This window comes from Medicago sativa, chromosome 3 (assembly GCF_051527215.1).
Source record: "Medicago sativa cultivar Bolivia chromosome 3, Bolivia_mono, whole genome shotgun sequence".
NCBI classification, from domain to species: Eukaryota; Viridiplantae; Streptophyta; class Magnoliopsida; order Fabales; family Fabaceae; genus Medicago; species Medicago sativa.
In genome coordinates this window covers 85495509-85518304 of record NC_140751.1, presented here as the reverse complement: position 1 = coordinate 85518304, position 22796 = coordinate 85495509, and the positions used below count along the sequence as shown (strand labels likewise).

The 22796-nt window shown below is 32.6% G+C and overlaps 2 protein-coding genes across 5 annotated transcripts; one reads left to right on the top strand and one right to left on the bottom strand.

Moving 5' to 3' along the window:
* The first annotated feature begins 445 nt into the window (after window positions 1-445).
* Window positions 446-4443, top strand: LOC146941261 (uncharacterized). The gene is made up of 2 exons (XM_085755031.1): window positions 446-3422; window positions 3826-4443. Exons 1-2 carry the CDS (start codon window positions 608-610, stop codon window positions 4269-4271), a joined length of 3261 nt encoding a protein of 1086 aa, XP_085611157.1. The 5' UTR covers window positions 446-607; the 3' UTR covers window positions 4272-4443.
* Window positions 3620-10815, bottom strand: LOC146941260 (Thioredoxin superfamily protein). 4 transcript variants are annotated; one of them, XR_015032303.1, is made up of 12 exons: window positions 10558-10815; window positions 10280-10345; window positions 9145-9225; window positions 8982-9035; window positions 8833-8901; window positions 7558-7620; window positions 7359-7444; window positions 7197-7262; window positions 7020-7100; window positions 4697-5889; window positions 4193-4292; window positions 3620-4104 (listed from the first exon to the last, which is right to left on the bottom strand). XR_015032303.1 is itself a non-coding variant. In XM_085755032.1 (9 exons), the coding sequence occupies exons 1-9, from the start codon at window positions 10783-10785 to the stop codon at window positions 7070-7072; spliced, it is 744 nt and encodes a 247-aa protein (XP_085611158.1). In that variant the 5' UTR covers window positions 10786-10815; the 3' UTR covers window positions 6796-7069. The 4 variants fall into 4 exon arrangements, 1 of the variants encoding a protein (XP_085611158.1); XR_015032304.1 differs by having other exon boundaries at window positions 5698-5889; XR_015032305.1 differs by lacking the exons at window positions 3620-4104; window positions 4193-4292 and having other exon boundaries at window positions 5601-5898.
* Between the last annotated feature and the right edge of the window lie 11981 nt (window positions 10816-22796).

The window sequence follows — 22796 nt, the reverse complement described above, 5'->3', positions numbered from 1 at the left end:
GTTTCTATTAGCCAAGTGAGTAAAATACTACACCATCAGTCCAACAATAATTGTCGAATTTTCTTATTTCACACATATTAAGAGAAATACTACAAAGAATTTTATTTTATCAAATTAACCTTATCAATTATTAGTATATTTACTATTACCATTAATGCAAATGTAACGGAACGCTAGTTATGGGACGAAGTGAGTATTTAGTTAATAGTACGTAGCAAGAGACTAGTTACTAGAATCATCAAGAGAAACGAACGCAACATCTTTACTCAAAACTTTAAGGGACGAACTATATGAGTCATTTCTTTTATATATCTTCCGCCCGCACGTACTTAAATTCCACACATGCTTGTACAATGCTTCCACTTTGTCCTTTTCTTTAGCCTTTGCTGTAAATGTATTACAAAAGAGAATTATATATAGTTTGATGATGAAGGATAAAAGAACTGTCTACATCTTCATCAGTAACTTTAAATGAAGATACGAGAATTTTAATATCCAACAAGTATCAATGATACAGAGAAAAAATAGAGAGAGTAGTAACATAGAAAAACCAGTACTGCTGCTATGTTTTAGATGAGATAGAACAGTAGCTGAACACCAACTCATCATGTCAAACAATGCATTAAATTTTCTTATCTTGTTTCTCACTATCTCCTTGTTTCCATTCATTTCTTCTCTAAACCAAGAAGGTCTCTCTCTACTTTCATGGCTTTCAACTTTCAACTCTTCAAACTCTGTCCCTACCATTACTTTCTCATCATGGGATCCAACTCACAAAAATCCTTGCAGATGGGATTATATAAAATGTTCTGGAGAAGAGTTTGTCGAAGAGATCATAATAACATCGATTGATCTTCATAGCGGATTCCCTACACAGTTTCTTTCTTTTAACCACCTTACAACTCTTGTCATCTCAAATGGAAATCTCACAGGTGAGATTCCAAGTTCAGTTGGAAACTTGTCATCTCTAGTTACTCTTGATCTTAGCTACAATACTTTAACAGGAACTATACCAAAAGAAATAGGAAAGTTATCTGAACTGAGATGGTTATCTTTGAATTCGAATTCGTTACACGGTGGAATTCCAACCACAATTGGAAACTGTTCAAAGCTTCAGCAGCTAGCACTGTTTGACAACCAGCTTTCTGGTATGATTCCTGGAGAAATAGGACAGTTGAAGGCTCTTGAATCGCTGCGAGCTGGCGGAAACCAAGGTATTTTCGGAGAAATTCCAATGCAGATATCAGATTGTAAGGCTTTGGTTTTTCTTGGACTTGCAGTTACTGGAATTTCTGGTGAGATTCCAGCAAGCATAGGGGAGCTTCAAAATCTCAAGACACTTTCAGTCTACACAGCTCATCTCACAGGTCGAATTCCACTGGAGATTCAAAACTGTTCAGCTTTGGAAGATTTGTTTCTGTATGAAAATCAGCTTTCTGGAAACATTCTTTATGAATTAGGTTCCATGCAAAGCCTCAAGAGAGTGTTGCTGTGGCAGAACAATTTCACTGGAACCATTCCAGAAAGTCTTGGAAACTGTACAAATCTAAAGGTTATTGATTTTTCTTTGAATTCTCTGGTTGGTCAGTTACCTTTGTCTCTCAGTAATCTACTCTCATTGGAGGAACTTCTTGTGTCTGATAATAACATTTGTGGAGAAATACCTTCATATATTGGCAATTTTTCCATGCTGAATCAACTTGAATTAGATAATAACAAATTCACCGGAGAGATTCCACGTGTTATGGGGAACTTGAAGGAACTCACTCTCTTCTATGCTTGGCAGAATCAACTTCATGGAAGTATACCAACAGAGTTATCTAACTGTGAGAAACTTGAAGCAGTTGATCTTTCACACAACTTCCTCACTGGTCCAATTCCAAATTCTCTTTTTCATCTACAGAATTTAACTCAGTTGTTGCTGATATCAAACAGGCTTTCAGGCCAAATTCCACCGGATATAGGCAGGTGCACCAGCTTGATCAGGTTAAGACTTGGATCAAACAACCTTACTGGTCAAATTCCGCAAGAAATAGGCCTTTTGAGAAGTTTGAGCTTTCTAGAGTTGTCAGATAATAACCTTAGTGGAGATATTCCTTATGAGATAGGTAACTGTGCTCATTTAGAAATGCTTGACTTGCATAAAAATGAGCTTCAAGGAACCATTCCTTCCTCATTAAAGTTATTAGTTGATCTTAATGTGTTGGATCTTTCTTCAAACAGAATAACCGGAAGCATTCCCAAGAGTTTTGGCGAGCTTACATCGCTAAATAAGTTGATTTTAAGCAGAAACCTTATCACCGGTTTGATCCCTCAGTCATTGGGGATATGTAAGGATTTGCAGTTGTTGGATTTAAGTAACAACAAGCTCATAGGTTCTATTCCCAATGAGATTGGTTACTTGCAAGGATTGGATATTCTTTTGAACTTGAGTTGGAATTCTCTTACTGGTCCCATTCCAAAGACTTTTTCAAATCTCTCAAAACTTTCAATCTTGGACCTATCTTACAACAAGCTCACAGGTACTCTCATAGTACTTGGTAATCTTGACAATCTTGTGTCTCTAAATGTTTCTTACAATAGATTTTCTGGTACTCTTCCTGACACAAAATTCTTCCAAGATCTACCTTCTGCTGCATTTGCCGGTAACCCTGACCTTTGCATTAACAAGTGTCATACAAGTGGAAATCTCCGAGGAAACAAGTCAATAAGAAATATTATTATCTACACTTTCCTTGGTATTATCTTAACTTCTGCAGTTGTCACTTGTGGAGTTATTTTAGCATTAAGGATTCAAGGGGACAATTATTATGGGAGCAATAGTTTTGAGGAAGTGGAAATGGAATGGTCTTTCACTCCATTCCAAAAGCTTAACTTCAACATCAATGACATTGTCACAAAGTTGTCGGATTCAAACATAGTCGGAAAAGGCGTCTCAGGCGTTGTTTATCGTGTAGAGACTCCAACAAAACAGCTTATTGCAGTTAAGAAGCTATGGCCAGTAAAGAATGAAGAACCACCAGAGAGAGATTTGTTTACAGCAGAAGTTCAGACGCTTGGATCGATACGGCATAAGAATATAGTGAGACTTTTAGGATGCTGTGACAACGGAAGAACTAAAATGCTCTTGTTTGATTACATATGCAATGGTAGTTTGTTCGGATTGCTCCATGAACAGAGAATGTTCTTGGATTGGGATGCAAGGTATAAGATCATACTTGGAACAGCTCATGGTTTAGAATATCTTCATCATGATTGTATCCCTCCAATCGTCCATCGCGACGTTAAGGCTAACAACATCTTGGTAGGTCAACAGTTTGAAGCTTTTCTTGCAGATTTTGGCCTTGCAAAATTGGTCATTTCCTCAGAGTGTGCAAGAGCCTCGCACGTAGTTGCAGGTTCTTATGGATACATAGCTCCTGGTGAGTTTAAAAACTTGAGTTTCTCAAACAGCCATTTCATTTTTGCAAATTCTCAGTTTGTCACAACTTTTCAGTCATGCATCATTTTTTTTTCTGTCAAAAAGATGTTAAAAAATCAGCGACTTAAGTCGTAACACTTAAAGGCATTCTTTTTATAAACCTGGTAGTACTTTGTATACTAGTTTCCTGAGACCATATTTGGAAGAGAAAATGGGACGTGCACTTAAAATAGAGTTAGAACATAAGTTTACGTGGCAATATGATGAGTTCTAATTCGACGTCGGTATAAATGCATCTCCAAGAAACTCTAATTGCAGTCAAATGATATATGCCGCTTTACATTTACTGTATTTTCATTTTATGTCCATTTTGGCTAATGACAACATTATGTGTAAAACTGCAGAATATGGATACAGTTTAAGGATCACAGAGAAGAGTGATGTGTACAGCTATGGTGTTGTGCTTCTTGAGATGCTAACTGGAATGGAACCAACTGATAACAGGATTCCAGAGGGTGCTCACATTGTAACATGGGTTATCAGTGAAATCAGAGAGAAGAAAAGAGAATTCACATGTATTATTGATCAGCAATTATTATTACAGTGTGGAACAAAAACACCAGAGATGCTTCAAGTGCTAGGTGTAGCTCTTCTCTGTGTGAATCCATCACCAGAAGAAAGACCTACAATGAAAGATGTAACAGCAATGCTCAAAGAGATTAGGCATGAAAATGATGATTTGGATAAACCAAATAAAGGCATGGTTGTTACCAATCCAAAAGCAGCAGTTCATTGTTCCAGTTTCTCAAGATCATGTGAACTTTTGATAGAATCATCTTCTTCTTCATAGTCAACAAATTGATTATTAAACCTGTTAATTTCTTAAGTAACATTATTTATTTGTATAGATTATAGTATTATATATCTATGGCAATTCCATATTACAATTGTGTTATTTGTGTAGATAAAATCTTTCACTTGAAGACAAGTTAGAGAGGTGAATAATTGTGTCCTTATCTAAATGATCTTGTCCTATAATTGTTGTCAATAAAAACAACCACTGTGTTGTCCAAAATGTAAGTCAAAAATTCAAGGAATATAAAAACTTGAAACAGCTCATATGTTAGCACTCTAGTCTCCATAAAATATTCTAATTAATTAACTTCTTTTTTGTTTTTAAATGAGCATAAAATAATGTCCTTGAAATGTAGATATGTAGAATCAAACTAATATTTGGAGTGCTCTAAAATTCAGGAAGAAAATGACGCATCTTACCTATTCATGATCCTGCTTTTGCCAACATGAGTGGTCAGTAGAGGTAAACTAATCAAAAGGTTCCAAAAGGTTAGTCATGAATTTCCCATAAGGTATGCGATATAAGGAATGTGTGTATTATTTCAAATAGGGTGAGTGATTGTGAGGTGTTAGTAGAATATATTAAGGTCATTTCACCAACAAACAAAAAAAAGAATATATTAAGGTCATTGAAATAATTTTTGACTCGATCTAAATCATCCATCCATCTCTTTTATGAGTGGAGGGTGAATCTTATGGCATATATTTTTAAGAGTTGATAGTAGTGCGATTGTGTCTATTTTGATTTGGCTTTTTTTGGAAGTGATAAATATTAGTTGTTATTTTGTTAGCGGATTAGTTGAACTCGAGCATGGATTCTTTACAGTCGGCTTCACGGTGCAGACCGTTAAAACCGGCTGTATAGAATCCAATTATATTGAATTTATGACCTCCTTATCACTCCAAATATTATGTTGTTCCGCCAAACCACTGTTTTGTTGTATTCCTTTCCTTTTGTGGCTGCTCTTGTAAGTAGGTTCGAATATCTTTCATATTCAATATTCCCTTCTTGGTATAAGTTTTGATTATGAAAAGTGGTACTTGTAAGAGGGTTAGATTCAATTAACCTTGGGAATGAATAATGACTTGTTAGCTAAGGGACCTCATAAAAGGACATAGTTTACATTCCCTTCAAAACAAAAAAAAAAAGGACAGTTTACAAGGGACACTGGGAGAGATGGACTAGAGAAAAGCAAGAGTTGATATTGTCTTCATTCGTGGCATAAGCTTCTAGATCACAAAACTATGAAGAGAAGAGAAACAAATATGGTCCACAATCTTTCACAATTATTAGTGTAAAGATAGATATATGTCGTACTCCATGTTATTGAAAAGATGTCTTGCTTTTATTCATGTGATAGGAGACCATCCTTGGCCCACACATAGTTTGATATATATTATAATAATTAATTATATCTCACCTGGTTAGAAAAACAAGCAACCATCAGTGTGAAGTAATCAATATCTTCCCATACAAGAAACGTTAACCTCAGGAATTAATCAATTTGATTAATCAACTTCAAAGGTGATCCGAGAGGTGCAACAAGATCGACGTCATGAGTTGATGAAGCAGAGGAGGATGGTAGTTGTGCACCTTGGCGGGGATATTGTACCTGCAAACACTTCAACGCTCAAGTCAATTTTTAAGTAAGTTGGGTGAGATGTTTTACATAATAGAATGCATACATTTATTCTGGTGCATGTCCCCTTTTATAGGTAGGGTTTCAAGAGAATCGGGCGAAAACCCATTTTGAGTGTTGAGAGATTCTTGACATGATTCACGGATCGGCATCTAATGTCGATAATGTGGTGGTGATTGATGGACAAATACGCTAGGGTGTGTTAGCAGTGCAGCTTCTTAGCGTGCATCTCTGTAGATTAAGAATTGAGCATTTATCTGGTCCGAAACAAAAAGTAATGTATGCATCTAGTTCTTTTGGCCCAAAATATCGTGTATTTAGTTAAGTTCATGTTTAACAGCATTATCATCATCTTATGACTTTATACTAGTATTTAACAATACGGTGTGAAGGAAAGGACAGTAGGGGCCCTTTCACATTTTCAGTGCCCAAATAAATCAATAACTCAAAATCTTTATTAAAATTTCCCTCAAAAAAAATTTTTTATTAAAATATTCCCCCTTTAGTAAAAAATTTCCCCATTTCATAGTTCAAAGTTCAAACCAATAAGAAAATTGGTCAGCATTCACTTTAAATCAATTCTCAAACAACATCACATGGATGCCAAATTTATACACTTTTTTCTTCACAAAAGTGTTGCCTATAAAAGTGGCAGCATATCAGTACAACATCACATGAACACAAATTATCCGGTGATGATGATAATGCAAGTAAAAAATTTATGAAAATAACAGATTGAGTGAATTTGCTTCAAATTTTATATGTAACTGTCTTCATTCACTTGCTTCATCAGGCCATGTATGAAAATAAGTTTTAATTTCCAAAAGGATTGCAAAATATTTCCTTATTATAACAAGTTACAACATACAAGAAACAAAGAACAGGGGAACTAGAACCTCTTCTGATTAAATGCTTTCTCATTACACAAGTTCCTTAATCATTAACCTATAAAACTTAATGACATGACATATTCAGTGGAAATAAGAATAACAAATTACACCATTTCTTTTCAAATCACACTATGAATGGAAAGAAAAGAACAAACAGGTAATACAGTCATGATATTACATAAATATAGAACCGAACGAAAAACTTGGACTCACTGATTGATATCTTGAGCGAGATAATTACAATGTACAGGTCAAAATTTCTTTCATGGGTGCCACTTTATGCTGCATCCAACACTTCATGCAAACAGGAAAATATGACCATGACATTGATGGAGACCATAAACTGAAATTTTCTCAAACAATCAAAAGGAGAATTAAATGTAAAAGTACCTAGGTTTTTGCTCTGATGGTACCGGCTGGCCACTCAGAACACGATCTATTGCCAAGCTCAAGTCTCTTTTGAAATAAAATAAATAAATTAATCAAAAGGTTATACTACTTTCAAGAGATTAAAAATGTTAAGATATGCTAATTCAGTTATACGAAACAAACCTTCCAGTTACTGGTATGTTATTATTACTTGGCCTTGAATCATCAAACTGACCGTGGTAAACCAGCTCAAACGGCCTTCGACCATCCTGTTATTATTTGATTAATTAATTGATAGAAAATACATCATACCTTGACATCTGAGGGTTTAACTTAACATAAATCAAAGAAACACTGATCAACAGTGACTGGTTGTAAATACCTTTTTAAAAAGGTAAAATTCTGGTGTACAAACTGCTCCAAAATCCCGTGCAACATCCTGTGACTGCAATGAAGGACATTCCACTAAAGATCAGGGTTTTATTATATTATATTACTGGCATAGATAACTTCAAATCTTCAGTAAATTGGTTGCTTTCAATTAACCCCATCAGGTAAAAGATCTTCTACAGTAACGATTCGATTTCAATTAAGTAATATCATGCTATCAGCTCTCAGTTTTAGGATAAAAATGTTTATATAATTTGGAAAAGGACTAAACTTATCTATATAGTGCCATATTATGCTTTAGTTTCGTACGATTTACAATTTTGTGTACCAATGTTTATGTGATTTGGATTAACAAAGTTTAACAATAAATCACAATACCACAGTATAAATAAATTTATGATGTGTACCAATTGTTAAGTACCACTTTGATTGAGCTAAAGAAAACATCAATAAAGAGTAACAAATTTGTATAAAGGGACAACAAATATTTACCCAACGTTTGCCGTCACATTTGTTTACAACACATGATCAAATATGGATGATGTTTGATCATGTTTTGAACAACATGATAGATGCTGAATACACACACACACACACACACACAAAACCTTTAAGTGTTGAGTTCAAATAATTTTGAACACAATATACTCACTAAAACACTTTAGTTATAGCAAAGAAGCTAATTATTTTGGGCTTAAGCCCTCTTTCCTACCAAAAAAAGAAACAAATTATTTTGTCAATTAAATACTTATTAAAGAGCAATGTTTGACTGCTACCTAAGAGAAGTTGAAGCCTACAGATGTTTTTTACCCTTTTCTTTATAATATGTTACCTTTCTACGCACACATGTTTTAACAAGGAGATAAAGTATAGATCACATATTTTCTTGGTGATGTCTTAGGCTTCGACAACTTTGAGCTTAACCCAATTGACAGATGTGGATTATAGTATTTTCATCATATTGATATCGACGTAAAACTTGACCCACATTATAGCTAAACAGAGTATGCAATCTACTTGTTCTCTAATGGTGTGTTTGCGAGTTGGATTTTGGAGGGAAAACCTTTGGAGGGTTAAGTCTATATTTTCATATATATTTGACATTTTAAAAAAAAAAAATTGAAAGAACAAGATAAAAAATAATGTTTGCCAGGTTATATATAATAAAGACATGATTAAATAGACATAGCTGTGCAGGCATCTGTTCAACCGATAAACCATGTGAATTGTGAATACTTAAAACAGGTTAAAATTTACTGAATCATACCTCATCATATAGGTATGGAAAAGGATATCCAAACAATTTAGCATCTTCTGCCATCAATTCTGGTCCATCCTGTGACGCAGAACTCCAAGTTGGACGATCATTCAATACTTTCAACGTAGCTATATTCCAGGAAATGAATTTACTATCACCTGGGGGTGTGTGGCTACGGAATTTGAAGATATAGCAACGACAGCAAGTCCTTTCTGTAGAAAGACAAAAATAATAATTAAATGGGTCTTGACTTATGCAAGTTTGGCCTGCTGCTGAGGAAAGAAATATATAAACTTTTGCCACAGTAATTTGTTTGACTACCTTCATATAGAATTCAGTAAGCTTTACAATGACTTTTTTCAGGTGTATAACAAATGGACAGTGGTTGCATATAAACATAACCTGCATGACAACATAAAGAGGGAGGAAAGACAAACATCGTTACCACTGAGGAGGGAAAACGATAAAATCTCCACAAAATATAAGCAACAAAAGAGAAGTTTTAATTAGAATTTCCAAAATACTCATGCTTTAGTCTTTATGCATCATAATTCATAAGGAATAACCACAAGAACAGTCCATAAAACTTAGCCACATACCACAAAATGGTGCATGGAGTACATTTTGCACACTGTAGCTGGAACTAAATAGCTTATATGAATGAAGACTACGTAGCATTCAGATTGAAGGTGTGTATGGTGTCCAAAACGTGTTGGTGCCCGTGACACTGACATTGATGGTTACATTCAAATTTAATCGCTTTATTGTGTAAATGTCCATTGTGTTGTCAGTGCTTCATAAAATGAAGGCACGATAATATCATAACTAAACAGAAATTAACCTAGCCTACTTACAAAATAGCATTCTCCAAAGTTTTTTTTAATGAATTTTTTAATGGATATGATAATAATTTCACTTGCTTGCATTTTGGTCCCATTTCATATGAACTCATTCTTACTAGGGCCTATTTGAATTGGCTTATTTGAGTTTATCTACATACATAAGCACTTGTGAGACTGTTTAGGAGATTTATGAAAATAGCTCGTGACATGTTCATAAGTTATTTTCAGCTTATTATCATAAGTTCTCTAAAATAGCTCTTTTTTTTTAGAAACAGCATAATATTGAAAGCTACACCGCACAAGAAGAACAGGTAAGCCTAAGAGAAACAAACTACAATAACGGGAACCCTATATATGCGACACCCGTATATAGCTTATGAAAACAACTTATAGCTTATATGAAAACAATTTAATTTTATCATAGCTTATATGAAAACAATTTAATTTTATCTTTTTCTAAAGAAATAGCTTATACTAAGCTATTATCATGATAAACCCTTATACTGTAAGCAGGGTCATATAATCAGTGTGCCTAAGCCTAACATAGAACAAGAAACATAAATAAAGAGTAAAGTAAGCAAAACAAAGAAAGATGATAAAAAGCAGAATCCTACCAATAGAGCTGGATGAGCCTCAAAATCTTCCAATGTCCAAACCTTTCCAGTCAGAGGCTCTGAAAGCTATATCAATTTCAATCCATCCAAACAAAAATTCAAATGTAACTATTCCCATATTTAAAAGAACAAAATAAAAATAAAAAGGAGTAAAGCAAAGACTCGGTAGCACTGACACCGACACATGTGATTACATTTAACTATGGCATTCTCTAAATTACTACGAATTTCGATGTATCAGTGTCATGTCCGGTGTCCGTGATTAATAAGACAGCAACCTGAAATTGAGGGGCTCTGAAACCCAAGGTGACACCTTTGGACTCAATTCTAGCAGCTTTAATAAGAAGCCTTGTTGGGTATGAGTACTTTCTTGTAGTATTGAGTTTGAGATGAAAACCCGGTTTGGAAACAGAGCATGGTTGAGAGAGTGAGAATCCAGAAGAGGCAGTAGAACCTAACTGAACAAATGGTGACCAAACAGAAGTCACTCTTAGGCTTAGTGCCATAGTTAATCCAATATTCGCAACCTCAATTTTCCAGCATCATCTTCTTCGTTAGGCTTATAACTTTCTGTTTTTCTGGTCTTACAATCTTGGCCAAAATTACAATTTTAGTCATTTACCTCTAAGTTCCTTTATCTTTTTTCATTTTAATTTTATTTTTTTCATCTATTTACACGTGGATTTAAAAGATCATAAATTTGATGATTGATTTGAGAGACCATAAAAACATAATAATAATGAATTTGAAGCTTGAAATTCATATATAAATGGACCAAAAGACAAAATTGAAATGAAAAATTATAAAAAACCAAACTCTTACCCGAAATTAAATTATAGGACTAAAAACTCATTTTGCCTAGGATTTTTATGCAATTTCTTCGGTTTTTTCTTCTTCTTAATGGGCCTGGAACTAATTAATAAACAAAAATTGCTCTTTTGACCCTCTTCATTAATCATAGGCCCCTTGAAATTCTATTTTTACCCCTAATTAAGGTGTTTGAGAGTTTCGAACCGATTGGTTGGTTCGGAAGATAACTCTCATTTGGTATATTTCAGGAGATAATTCCTGACATGTAATGTTTTTATGGCTGAAAACAAGACTTGTACTTTCAATGTAGCTTGTCCACTCAACTTCCACAATTACACAAAAGGGTGTGTTTGGATCACCAAAGAAAGTAAGAGGAAAGATTGTAAGAGGAAAGATTGTTAAAGGAAAGAAAGTATGAGGAAAGTGAATGGAAAGTGAGATGATTTGTTAGGTTGTTTGATAATAGTGAAAGTGAATAGAAAGTGAAAGGAAAGAAAGATATATATTTAGTAAATGACATAAATATCCCTATGATAAAATGAGTTGTATTTAATATTTATTTAATATAATAATATGTTTATATTTACATGCTAATAAATGAAAATCGATATGTTAATATATGAATATTTTTACCGGTAGCTAGAATTAGCTATAATATGTGCTACCATCTCCATTAAAAAAAAAAAGTTGTTATATTACAATAATCCTAGTGCATCAAACTATTCATAATAACAAGGGTTATATCTGCCATTTCACTAAAAAATCTCAATCTGTGCCCTTTCTTCCCGTATATGAGAGGAAACAAATATGGGTGTGGACCCCACAAAAAGTGAACTTTCCTAACCTTTATATATGAGATCCAAACGACGGAAAGACACATCACAGAAAACTTTCATTCCTCAAGCCTCTCTTTCCCTATCCTTTCATAGGTTCCAAACAGACAAAAAGTTTGAATTTGTTTTCTTTTTTTACTCTTTAATCCCCATCCTTGCATTACCATTATGCTTCTGCTTTTTTTCTTTGTAGTTTGGTTACGAACCGAACTGGGCATTGACCAAGTTTGCCGGGTTTTCTCTATTTTTGCTAAGTGTTTAATTATTTTTGGGTTTGTATGATACTTTTTGCATGAAATCTTTTTAAATGTGTTTTAAATTTAATGTATTATTTTTGCTTTTGTTTTGTGATATACTAGTGTAACGACCCGTGCTAAGCACGGGATACATTTTATTTAAAATTCTTAAACGGATTTTGCACATTAATAGGTTTTTTAAATACTATTTTATTTATTTAGTTTGATTTCATTCCAAAATTTTGACATTATGTCGTACTTTATCCTCATATTTAAAATTTAAACGATAAATCACCATTTATTGAGAACCAAAAAGTTAAATTTTACAACGATTTAACTATTTTTGTGACAATGATTAAATAGTGGGTAAAAGTACAATTGTGCTTAAAACATGCATGATTGCCTCTGTTTTAGTCTAACACTCTTAATAAAATTATAACTTTTATTTTACTTAATCACAATACTCTCTCCGATTGCAATAAAAAAAGGCTAAATTACACCGGAGATCATTTAAATTATTTAATTGTAACAAATTAGTCCTTTAGGTTCTTTACGTATATCTTACGTCCTTTAAGTTATTTAATTGTAACACATTATTCCTTTAATTATTGTTTGTAACACTTAGGTCCTTTAAGTTATTTAACTGTAACTTTATGTCCCGAATAACTTGCATTTTTAAGATCTAAAATCCCAAAATTGTTACGGTAGAATAACTTAAAGGACCTCATTGGTACGGAAAAAACTTATATGCAATTAGTTTTCTTGATTTGATAAAGAAAATATAAATTTCTGAAAAGTACCATCTATTGGAACTTGTTTCATTAGAATAAAAAAAAACCCACAAAATCCACAAACTAAAACCTCCACCAAACGTGCGGAAGAAAAATGGAGGAGATCTATGTCAACCCCCTCAATTAGATCTATGTTCCTAATCAAAACATGCCAGTTCTTCAACTCCTTAATGGTGATCCTAGACGTAAGGTTCAAAAACTCTTTTAGTATACTAATGTGGGATAAATGAGGCAACTAAAATAGATAGTCTGCAGGAGAATTTGTATTTTCACTCACAAAATCTTTATCTATATAAATGTTAGATAATGCTGCAAGTTGCCCTAACTAACCCTAATCCCGCCTTTTTTGATTAGCTTAAAAAATCTTAATGAAAAAAATCTTTGCAGAGGTCAGAGATTCAAACCCGAGACCTAATGGCTACTTCTTAACATTTTGACCACTAAGTAACTGACAATTTTATTGATTTAATCTTGTTTTCATTAATTGATATCCAATATCAAACACCCTTTAAAAAAAACCATTAAATCCCTTTTTCATTTTCAACTATCACATTATCCATAACCCACTAACCACCTATTAATTTCTATCCACATGATTATTATTATCAACATCATAACTTTCCACTAAACCCCGCCCCCTAACCTTAATGCATGACTAAACTTTTTGACAAATTGTCTACGTTATTAATCATTATTTCAAGATAGACATTTATAGCATTTCTATAAGCAATATATATGTGTGATTTTAAATTTGGTATATATATATATATATATATATATATATATATATATATGTTTGATTTCATTTTTTTATGGAATATATACATCATATAGCTAATTAATGAAGCTATTTAGTTTTTTTAAAACAATATTGTATTCCATTAAATGTTTCTAATAATATAGTCAATTTGATAACTATACATGAAACTAAAAAAAAAACCCGTGCATCGCATGGGTTAGAGTCTAGTTGTAATTAAAAGTAAAGGTAATAAACAAAGGTCAGAAATATTACCATTTACTAAAAGGATTGTGAAAAAAAATTTCCCCCCAACAAAATAAGCATATATTTTCTTTAGCTGTTTTTGTCTACATAATTTAACGGTTGAATTTGATCTTAGTTGATTGAAAAGAATTTTGTAACGTTTGTTTTCCAATCACTGAAGAAACAAATAAAATGATTAAAGCAAATGAATAGATACGTACTTTTCAATGATATTAAACGATCAAATTGATAGTTATAAATACTTACCTTGTAACAACTTAACTTTTGCCAACTAAATTTTTAGAGTCTCTTTTTTGTTTCACTGGAAGATGGAAAAAGAGTACATTCTAACCGATATCTCTTCAAAATTATTGACAAACAATTAAATATCAGAAGGTATTGTATATTAAAAATAAATAAAAAATACAAATCAAGTTCACCCATTCGAATTCAATTCAATGACATTCATCTTAGTTCTTGTAATGTATCTTCTGTATTCTCTTTAAATAACCACCATAATTGGTTTAATTTCTTTCATTTTTCATGACTCACATAAGTGTAATTTCTTTTATTGAATCCTTATTATTTTTATTGGGGAGCGGAGGAAGCTAGGAGGGTCCATTGGGTTAAGTGGAATAAGGTGTGTCTTGGTTAATTTTGTTATAACATATGGGTTCATAGTGTGTAGAATTTTAACTTATCTTTGTTAAGTAAATGATTTTGGAGGCTAACATGGATCAATGAGTTTGCAGTTTAAAGTTTTAACTTCTTAGAAAAGGTTGGAGGGAGTTCACGTGACCAGTGGGCGCAATTAGGTGTATGTGTGGTGGAAATATTTCTATGGTGTTAAAATAGGTGTGGAGACGGGGATTAGAAATTGGTTTGTTGACAACTTGATGATAGTGGAGAGTGATGGAGAAAATGCAATTTTTTGCCATGATATGTGGTTGTGGAGTGGCTCTTTGTGTAATATATTTAGAAGACCTTTTGAGTTATTTCAAAAGAACTATGTGCCATTTGAGGAGATGCGTAGGTTAAGGTTGGACGGGGTGGAGATAATGTCATAAAAAAAAAATTAAAGGAGGTGCAAGGGATATAATGTTGTTCTTTGTTGGACAACATTATTTTTGAAGGCTAGCGTCGTTGATAAGTGGACATGGAAACTTGATCATTGTGAAAGATAACATGTTAAAGGGGTATATCATCTGATGATGCAGGTGGAGCATGATGACCCTATGGCTCTAAAAAATCTCATTGGAATCAAAGCAGCTCCTCAAAATATTTATCTCTTTCTGTAGAGGCTCTTGAATAACTTAATTCTAACAAAGGATAACTTAGAGCTTGATGGAGTATTTTAAATATGGACTCATTTTTATGTTGTGGTAGGTGTGAAAAAGAGGAAAATGTTAATTATTTGTATTTTGAGAGTGAATTCTTTGGTAGCATATTACAAAATATTCTAAAGTGGTTGGATAATTATTGTGTTTTTCCTATTAATTCTCGTGTACTCTTCATTTTGGTGGTTCTCAGTTGTTCAAAAAAAAAAAGTTCATTTTAGTTTTCAGTTGATTTGATTGATTTGCGTTTGGATTATCTGGAAAGACATAATGCTAAGAAACCAGGTTCGTACTTTGAGTTGAATTGTTGGTGGCATAATGCTTATACCTGTGTTGGTTATTCTACCTCATGATTTGGTTCTTTTGTATCTTTGCATCTTAAACTTTGTATTTTCCTTTTTAAGGCACATCTTGTGCTTAAAGTGTTTTTAAGATTATTGATTTGGAGTCTTCGTAGAAATAAAATTCACCTTAGTCAAGTCACCAATTACATCAATATATAATATATTAAATATGAGAAAATACAACTTAAGCTATATAAAATCACTCAAAAACATGTTCTCTTTATTTTGATAATTTGATTGGCCAATTGTGTTGTTAATTTGATAAACCGTTGGAACCAACATCAAATAAGGAAATTGTGTACACTATTTCCTCTTGGAGTTGCTCCTTGAACTTGTAAATCAATGTTCTTCATATAGAAGCACCAATTCGGTCACCCTACATAACAAAAGATTAAATCATCATATTTCAAATAAAAAATACAAAAAACAAAAACGATATGAAAGAAACTACATTTCAATCCATTAGAACCAACCAAGCACGAACAACCTTCACAACCAATATCCACGATTTTTTTCTAGGTGACACGTCAGAAATGAAGTCATGTTCCAGAGAACCAGAGAATAGATGAAGATTAAAATTGTTGTGATTATGGATTAGTTGTACCAATTTAAAAGCTAAGAAGTGAGAACAGAAAAAGAAGAACTATATTTTGTGATTATTGTGTACTCCTACCCAAAAACGCTACTATTTATATAGAAAAATAGCACCATAACGGTTAATATCTATTAATTATTAATTTGACCGTTTTAAAATTAATATTACCAACGTCTTTAATATTATAAAATATGCATTAAACAATTAGATTATATTTCATGTAACCTACAAAAAATTAACTTCATAACATTTGAAATTTAATAATATCTTATTAATATTAAGTAATATAATTTAGTAACGAATAAAAATTAATTATATAACCTTTAAAACTAATTACTACAATTAAATTTTTAATTAGTAGGTTACTGTAATAGTGTAACGGACAAATTTTTTATGTAACATATAAATTTTAATCAAAACAATAATTAAATTAATAATTATTTGATTGTAACGTACCAATTTTTTAATGTAACATATAAATTTTAATCGAAACAATAATTATATTAACAATTATTTGATTGTAACGTACCAATATTTTAATGTAACATGTAAATTTTAATCGAAACAATAATTATATTAATAATTATTTGTTTGTAACCAACTATGTATTTTATGTACAATTTAATGTTAAATAAAAAACGATTTTTAATAATAATTATAATTGTTAAGTTTGTATTAAAAATAAGGAGAAATTTTCGGAACTAATGCCAAGTAGGATTTTGTTGAGGTGGACATCTTTAGAGGAGAGGATTTTGAAATAGGCTATTTCTAAGAACTCTAAATTGTTAGTATAAAGATATGTAGACATGGTTGAACCTCATGTTGAATCGAAACTGGATAATGTGGAACCAGAAGTCCATGCTATAGATAATTCATAGTACTTTATTGTAGATAAGAGATATCAACATTGAGATGAGTTGTTTAATTTGGTTCGCTGACAAACAACAAAGGCAGGATAGACAAATATGATAGTGGTTTCGGTTGTAGAAAGCAAACTTTTGTATTGGGTAGTGAAAGAAGTGGTGAGTACAAAGAAACAAAGAAGTTGAAACGACAAGACTAGTGTTCGAGAAAATGTGGATGTCTATTTTGGTTGCGTGGTATTTTTAAGCATCGAAAGAATAGAATTTTAGTGTTGTTTATGGATTGCACTATCGTTAAATTGTGCCAAAATTAAAGGTCATATGCGGAAGACAAGGAATATGGTGCAACCAAGAAATATTTTTTCGACTTTGAAAGATAGAAGGAAAGAAAATTAAATAACAATAAAGCAAGTATACAAAACACGTCAAATATACAAAAAGTCCATTAGAGCTTCAAGAACACAAATGCAACATTTGTTGAAGTGTTTGGATGCAACTATGTTTACAAGTATAGAACAATTGGTTAGTAAGAAATTATTCAAAACATTTTTTGAGCACATTCGAAATCTATGAAGTTGTTTAACACTTTTTATATTGTTTTTTTGATGTATTCCGCTTATAAAACCAACCAGTATGAAATGAAACTGTTTGAGATAGTCGGTTTAACCTCGACATAGTTGACATATTATGTTGGGCTTTATCTTCTGACATCTGAAAAAGAGGATCATTTCACTTGGGTTCTATATGAATGTTTTAAGAAAATTGCTTTTTTGACAAGGAATACTTCCTATTGACACAAGTAAATGACGCTTTTACCCCCAGCGGTAGTTAACAACCGCTGGTATAAGCGTCGGTAGTTAACAACCGCTGGCTTCCAGCGGCAGTTAACTACCGTTGGGTTCGTGATATATTCAAGACAGTAGCCATTATCCAGACACCCACTCCATCATCACCATCACCATTTTTTCTCTCAAAATTTCACTCTCTCTCAAAAAAAACTATACCAAATCATCCAAAAAAAATTCCACTAAATCACAAGTAAGTTATCACTTATGCTATTGTCATACATTTTAGTTAGTATATGTGTTTATATGTTTATAATTTTAGTTGTTGTTTAATTATTAAATTTTGAATATTTGTTTTTAATATAGTTATGTTTGTAGATCTGAAATGTTATTAACATATATTATGAATACCTGTTATAATGAAGTTATATTGCTTAAATTTATAATTTTTTTCGAATTTTATTAATTTTTTAGGGTTTGAATATTTGTTTTTAATATAGTTATGTTGTAGATTTGAAATGCTATTAACATATATTATGAATACCTGTTATAATGAATGATTGAATTTATAATTTTTTTCGAATTTTATAAATTTTTAGGGTTTGTTTAGGATTTTTAGGGTTTATGTCAAATTTTCACTACAAGTGTTTGAATGAGTTTTTCATTGATTATTTTTAATTTCTATGTGTGTAGATTTGAAACAATGGCCGAGTGGATCGACGTTCGTGCAACATTCAACGGCGGAGAACCTCAGAGGTTGAAGGTTTGGTGCCTTGATGTAACGTTAAGAGATCCCAAGGATCAACTGAATGAATTCAACCAAGGAGTCAACCCCAGAGACACAAGGAGGGTGGAACACGTCCGGTATAAACGTCTAACGCTCGACGAGGGGATGGTATCATTCACTTGGGTGGAGTTAAAGAAGGACGAAAACGTGACGACCATGTTTTGGGAGCACACCAAGTTCCAGTGGATCGATATGCGGGTGACGCTGCTGAGATCAACTGAAGATATCATCAACAGCTTGATTCCGCCAGAAGGTCATCATTAGTTAGGGTAAGGTGCATTCCAACTACAACAATTGTCTTACCTCTGAAATGGGGTAATTCAAACTTGCCAAACGGTCAGGACTCAAGCATTTCGCTCAGCGTTCATGGTTTTCCTTTGAAAAGATTAAATTCTTGTTAGGCTGGTTTAGATGATGGTATTAAGTGTCAAGGAATTGACCTCATTTCGTTGGCACTTGAATACCATCATCTAAATCAAGTCTGACAAAAATTTATTCTTTTCAAAGGAAAGCATGAACGCTGAGCGAAATGCTTGAGTCCTGTTGTTTGGCAAGTTTGAATTTACCCCATTTCAGAGGTAAGACAATTGTTGTAGTTGGAATGCACATTCCAACTACAACAATTGTCTTCCTCTGGATGGGGTAATTCAAACTAGTTAAATGGTAGGACACCGGCATTCGCCCGGGAGTGTTTTTGTTCCATTCTAAATGTTAATTTCTTGTTTGCTTCGTTTAAATGATGGTATCGAAGTGTCAAGGTCTGGACCTCATTCCGTTGGCACTTAGATACTATCATTTAAAACCAAGACCAACAAGAATTTAACATTTGGAATGGAACAATAACACTTCTGGACGAATGTCGGAGTCCTGCTTTTTAGCTAGTTTGAATTGGCCCCATTCAGAGGTAAGATAATTGTTGTAGTTGGAAGGTACATTTCCGAATGTAATGTAATGATAGTTGACGTACATGTCTTTTACGTAATGTAATGTAATGTAATGATACCACAATGTAATGTAACGTAGATGAAATTATATCTAAATAAAATTGTCTAAGAATTAATGTTGTGTACTTATCGAATTTATTTATTCAATACGCCATTTTTATTTGAATTAATGTTGTGTACTTATTATAATTTACTTATTCGATACGCAATATTTATTCGAATTCACGCTATCGCAATATTTATTCAAATTCACGTTAGATTTCTTTAATACACATTTTTTATTTGAATTTTTGTATTTCATATAAATAAATGAAAATAAAAACTAAAATAAAGGAACACAAGTAATATATATATAAAATCACATTTTATTAATATAATAATACATTTACAATGGGGTAAAACTAAATTTGCTTCGTCGGACCAATAACATTAAAAATAACATCTTCATCGTACATTTATTCCTTAATAGGTGGAGTCATCTTCGTCGCACATTTATTCCTTAATAGGTGGAGTCATCTTCGTCGTACATTTGTTGACTGAGGATGAGCCTGAGAAATACCAGACTCACTTTAGTGAGTACATTAAGAAAGGAATCGAGGCAGATGGCCTTGAGGAGCTTTACAAGAAGGTTCATGCTGCAATTCGTGCTGTTCCTCACATTTGCACTCTTGGGGTAAAACCAATTCAAAGAGGCTTACTTGAATATATAACCAATGAACAAGTTCTGGTTGAGTTTCTTTGAGTACTGGACTATGACAAACAAACATTTTGTAGAAGAAAGAGTAAAGATGAGAGAATGCTAGGAAATGAGAGTAAGGAGGAGAGAATGTGAGGAAATGTGAGAATGTGAGGGTTTTTATAGGGGAAAAATGTAGAAAAAATAGGTTGAATGAATGATGGAAAGAGAGGTTGAATGATGGAAAAAGAGGTTGAATGTAGAAAAAATAGGTTGAATGTTGAAAGAAAATAGGTTGAATGTGGAAAAAATGTGGAAAATATGTGTTGAATGAATGAAGAAAAAGAGGTTGAATGGTGAAAAGGACGATGCATCCTAGAACGCACGTAGCGGCAGTTAACTGCCGCTGGAAGCCTCCAGCGGTTGTTAACTGCCGGCGCATTAACCAGCGGCTGTTAACAGCCGTTGGGGGTAAAATTGTCATTTACTTGTGTCAATAGGAAGTATTCTATGTCAGAAAAGCAATTTTCATGTTTTAATCTTTTAAAGTGAAAAGAGGATAATTGTTATTGACACAAATGCCATATTGTTAAATTTTGTTGCTAATAAATTTCCAACATCTAGTACTTTAGTGTGTCGGTATCATATTTCCAAAACTATGAGAGCCGGGTGCAAGTTGGATTTCAAAGTCACGGATATCAAATCAAAAGACGTGAAGTCGACGGATTTATGTAAAACTTTCATGGATGCTTGAGAAGTTGTAGTGGAGTCTCATTCTGAGGAATTATCTGCAAATGTGAGGTAGAGTTCATAACTTTTCCTAAAATTTTTCAAAATTCATGAAATTTGTTGAAAGTACCATATTGGACCGTTGATGGAAAAAATTGTGAGGATATGAACAAGTTGTGTTATGCATTTTGTTAACACAAGAACAAACAAAGTTGAATCTGTTCATGATAAAATGAAAAGAATATTTGTCGGATGGTGAGAGTGATTTGAAGGATTATTATTTATACTATCTCAAATAATGGATGAAGGCATGCTCTTTAATGTCAGAATTATGTACAAATCATAAATTTTTAGATCCTTATAATAACAATGGTTTTCTTGAATGTGGATATTATGTGAAAATTATAACTTACATGAGGTTTTAGAATGTTGTTAGGTTGTTGAATTATTTGATTCTCCATATGAACATTTAAAGGTTTTTACCCTTTTCATAAAGTTTATCTGCCATTTGCCATAAGGAAGAGGCCGTGTGAAAGAGCAAAGGAGAAAAGGATTGATTAAGGTTTAGAGGATTGTTGTTTTTATTTTTATTTTTTATATTGGTACAATTTTTTATTTTATTTTTAGGGAAATGTTAACCAGTGCCCCGGGGGCACTGGTTAAGAAATTATAAAAGGAAATATTGTATTGGAAACTGTGTATTCTACTTTTTGAAATTTAAAAAGTGTTCTTTTCAATGCAAAATTTGATTTTTCTTTTTACTTTTAATTCCTTAACTAGTGCCCCCGGGGCACTGGTTAACAAAACCCTTATTTTTATTATCTATCATTATGGATGAATGTCATAGAGCTTCCATCAAGTTACAAATTTGTACTATAGAAACTTACTTGCACTCTTTTACGGATATTTGCATCCTTTGATTTTATGTTATTTTATTTTTGCATCCTTTCGTATGAATAACCATAAATGAATAAATTATTTTTACAAATAGTACACTTAATTACTAATAAATGAATATTATTGATTTGAATTATATTACACATGTATAACGTGTGATGAGTTTAGTTGTTTTTTAGATAGACGAAATGATAACAATCATTAAAAACTCACATACACACGTATATAAGCTTTGTTCGAACCTCCATCACAACGTTCAATCTAACAATTTCAACATTTTCACTGGTTAAACAAAAAATTCTAACGAACTTATTTAATAATAATAATAATAATTCTGACTTAATTCCGTTGTTTTGCATGTGGCTTCTGAGGATAGATGGATTTGGCATTTACATTAATCTCATGGTTACACAATCAGTAGTGCTTATGATAAACTGACAGAGGGATTGTAGAATATTACTATCAGAATTCTCAGGTTCTTTGACTTAAAGTGGCTCCTCTCAAAGTATCAATTTTTGCTTGGCGTTTAGGTTTGAATCGTCTTCCTACAAAAGACAATTTATTTAAAAGGAGGGTTCTTATGGAGGTCGAGCAGGGTTGTTCTGCAAACTGTGGTTTAATTGAAGACAAGGATCAAATATTTTTTCAATGTGATTTTTACGGTAAAATTTGGCGACTCACAGGTAGTTGGCTCGGTTTCTCTACAACTTTCCATGGAATTTTAATGTCTCATCTCACTCAATTTGGTGGCCTAGAGGGATTTTCGACTAAAGTTAGATATTCCCTTCATATTATTTGGATCGCGGTGGTTTGAGTCATTTGGAAAGAGCGGAATCGTCACATTTTTCAGAACAAACAGGAGAACATTCAGGCATTGTGTGGAAGGGTTAACCTTCTATTCTTTTGGT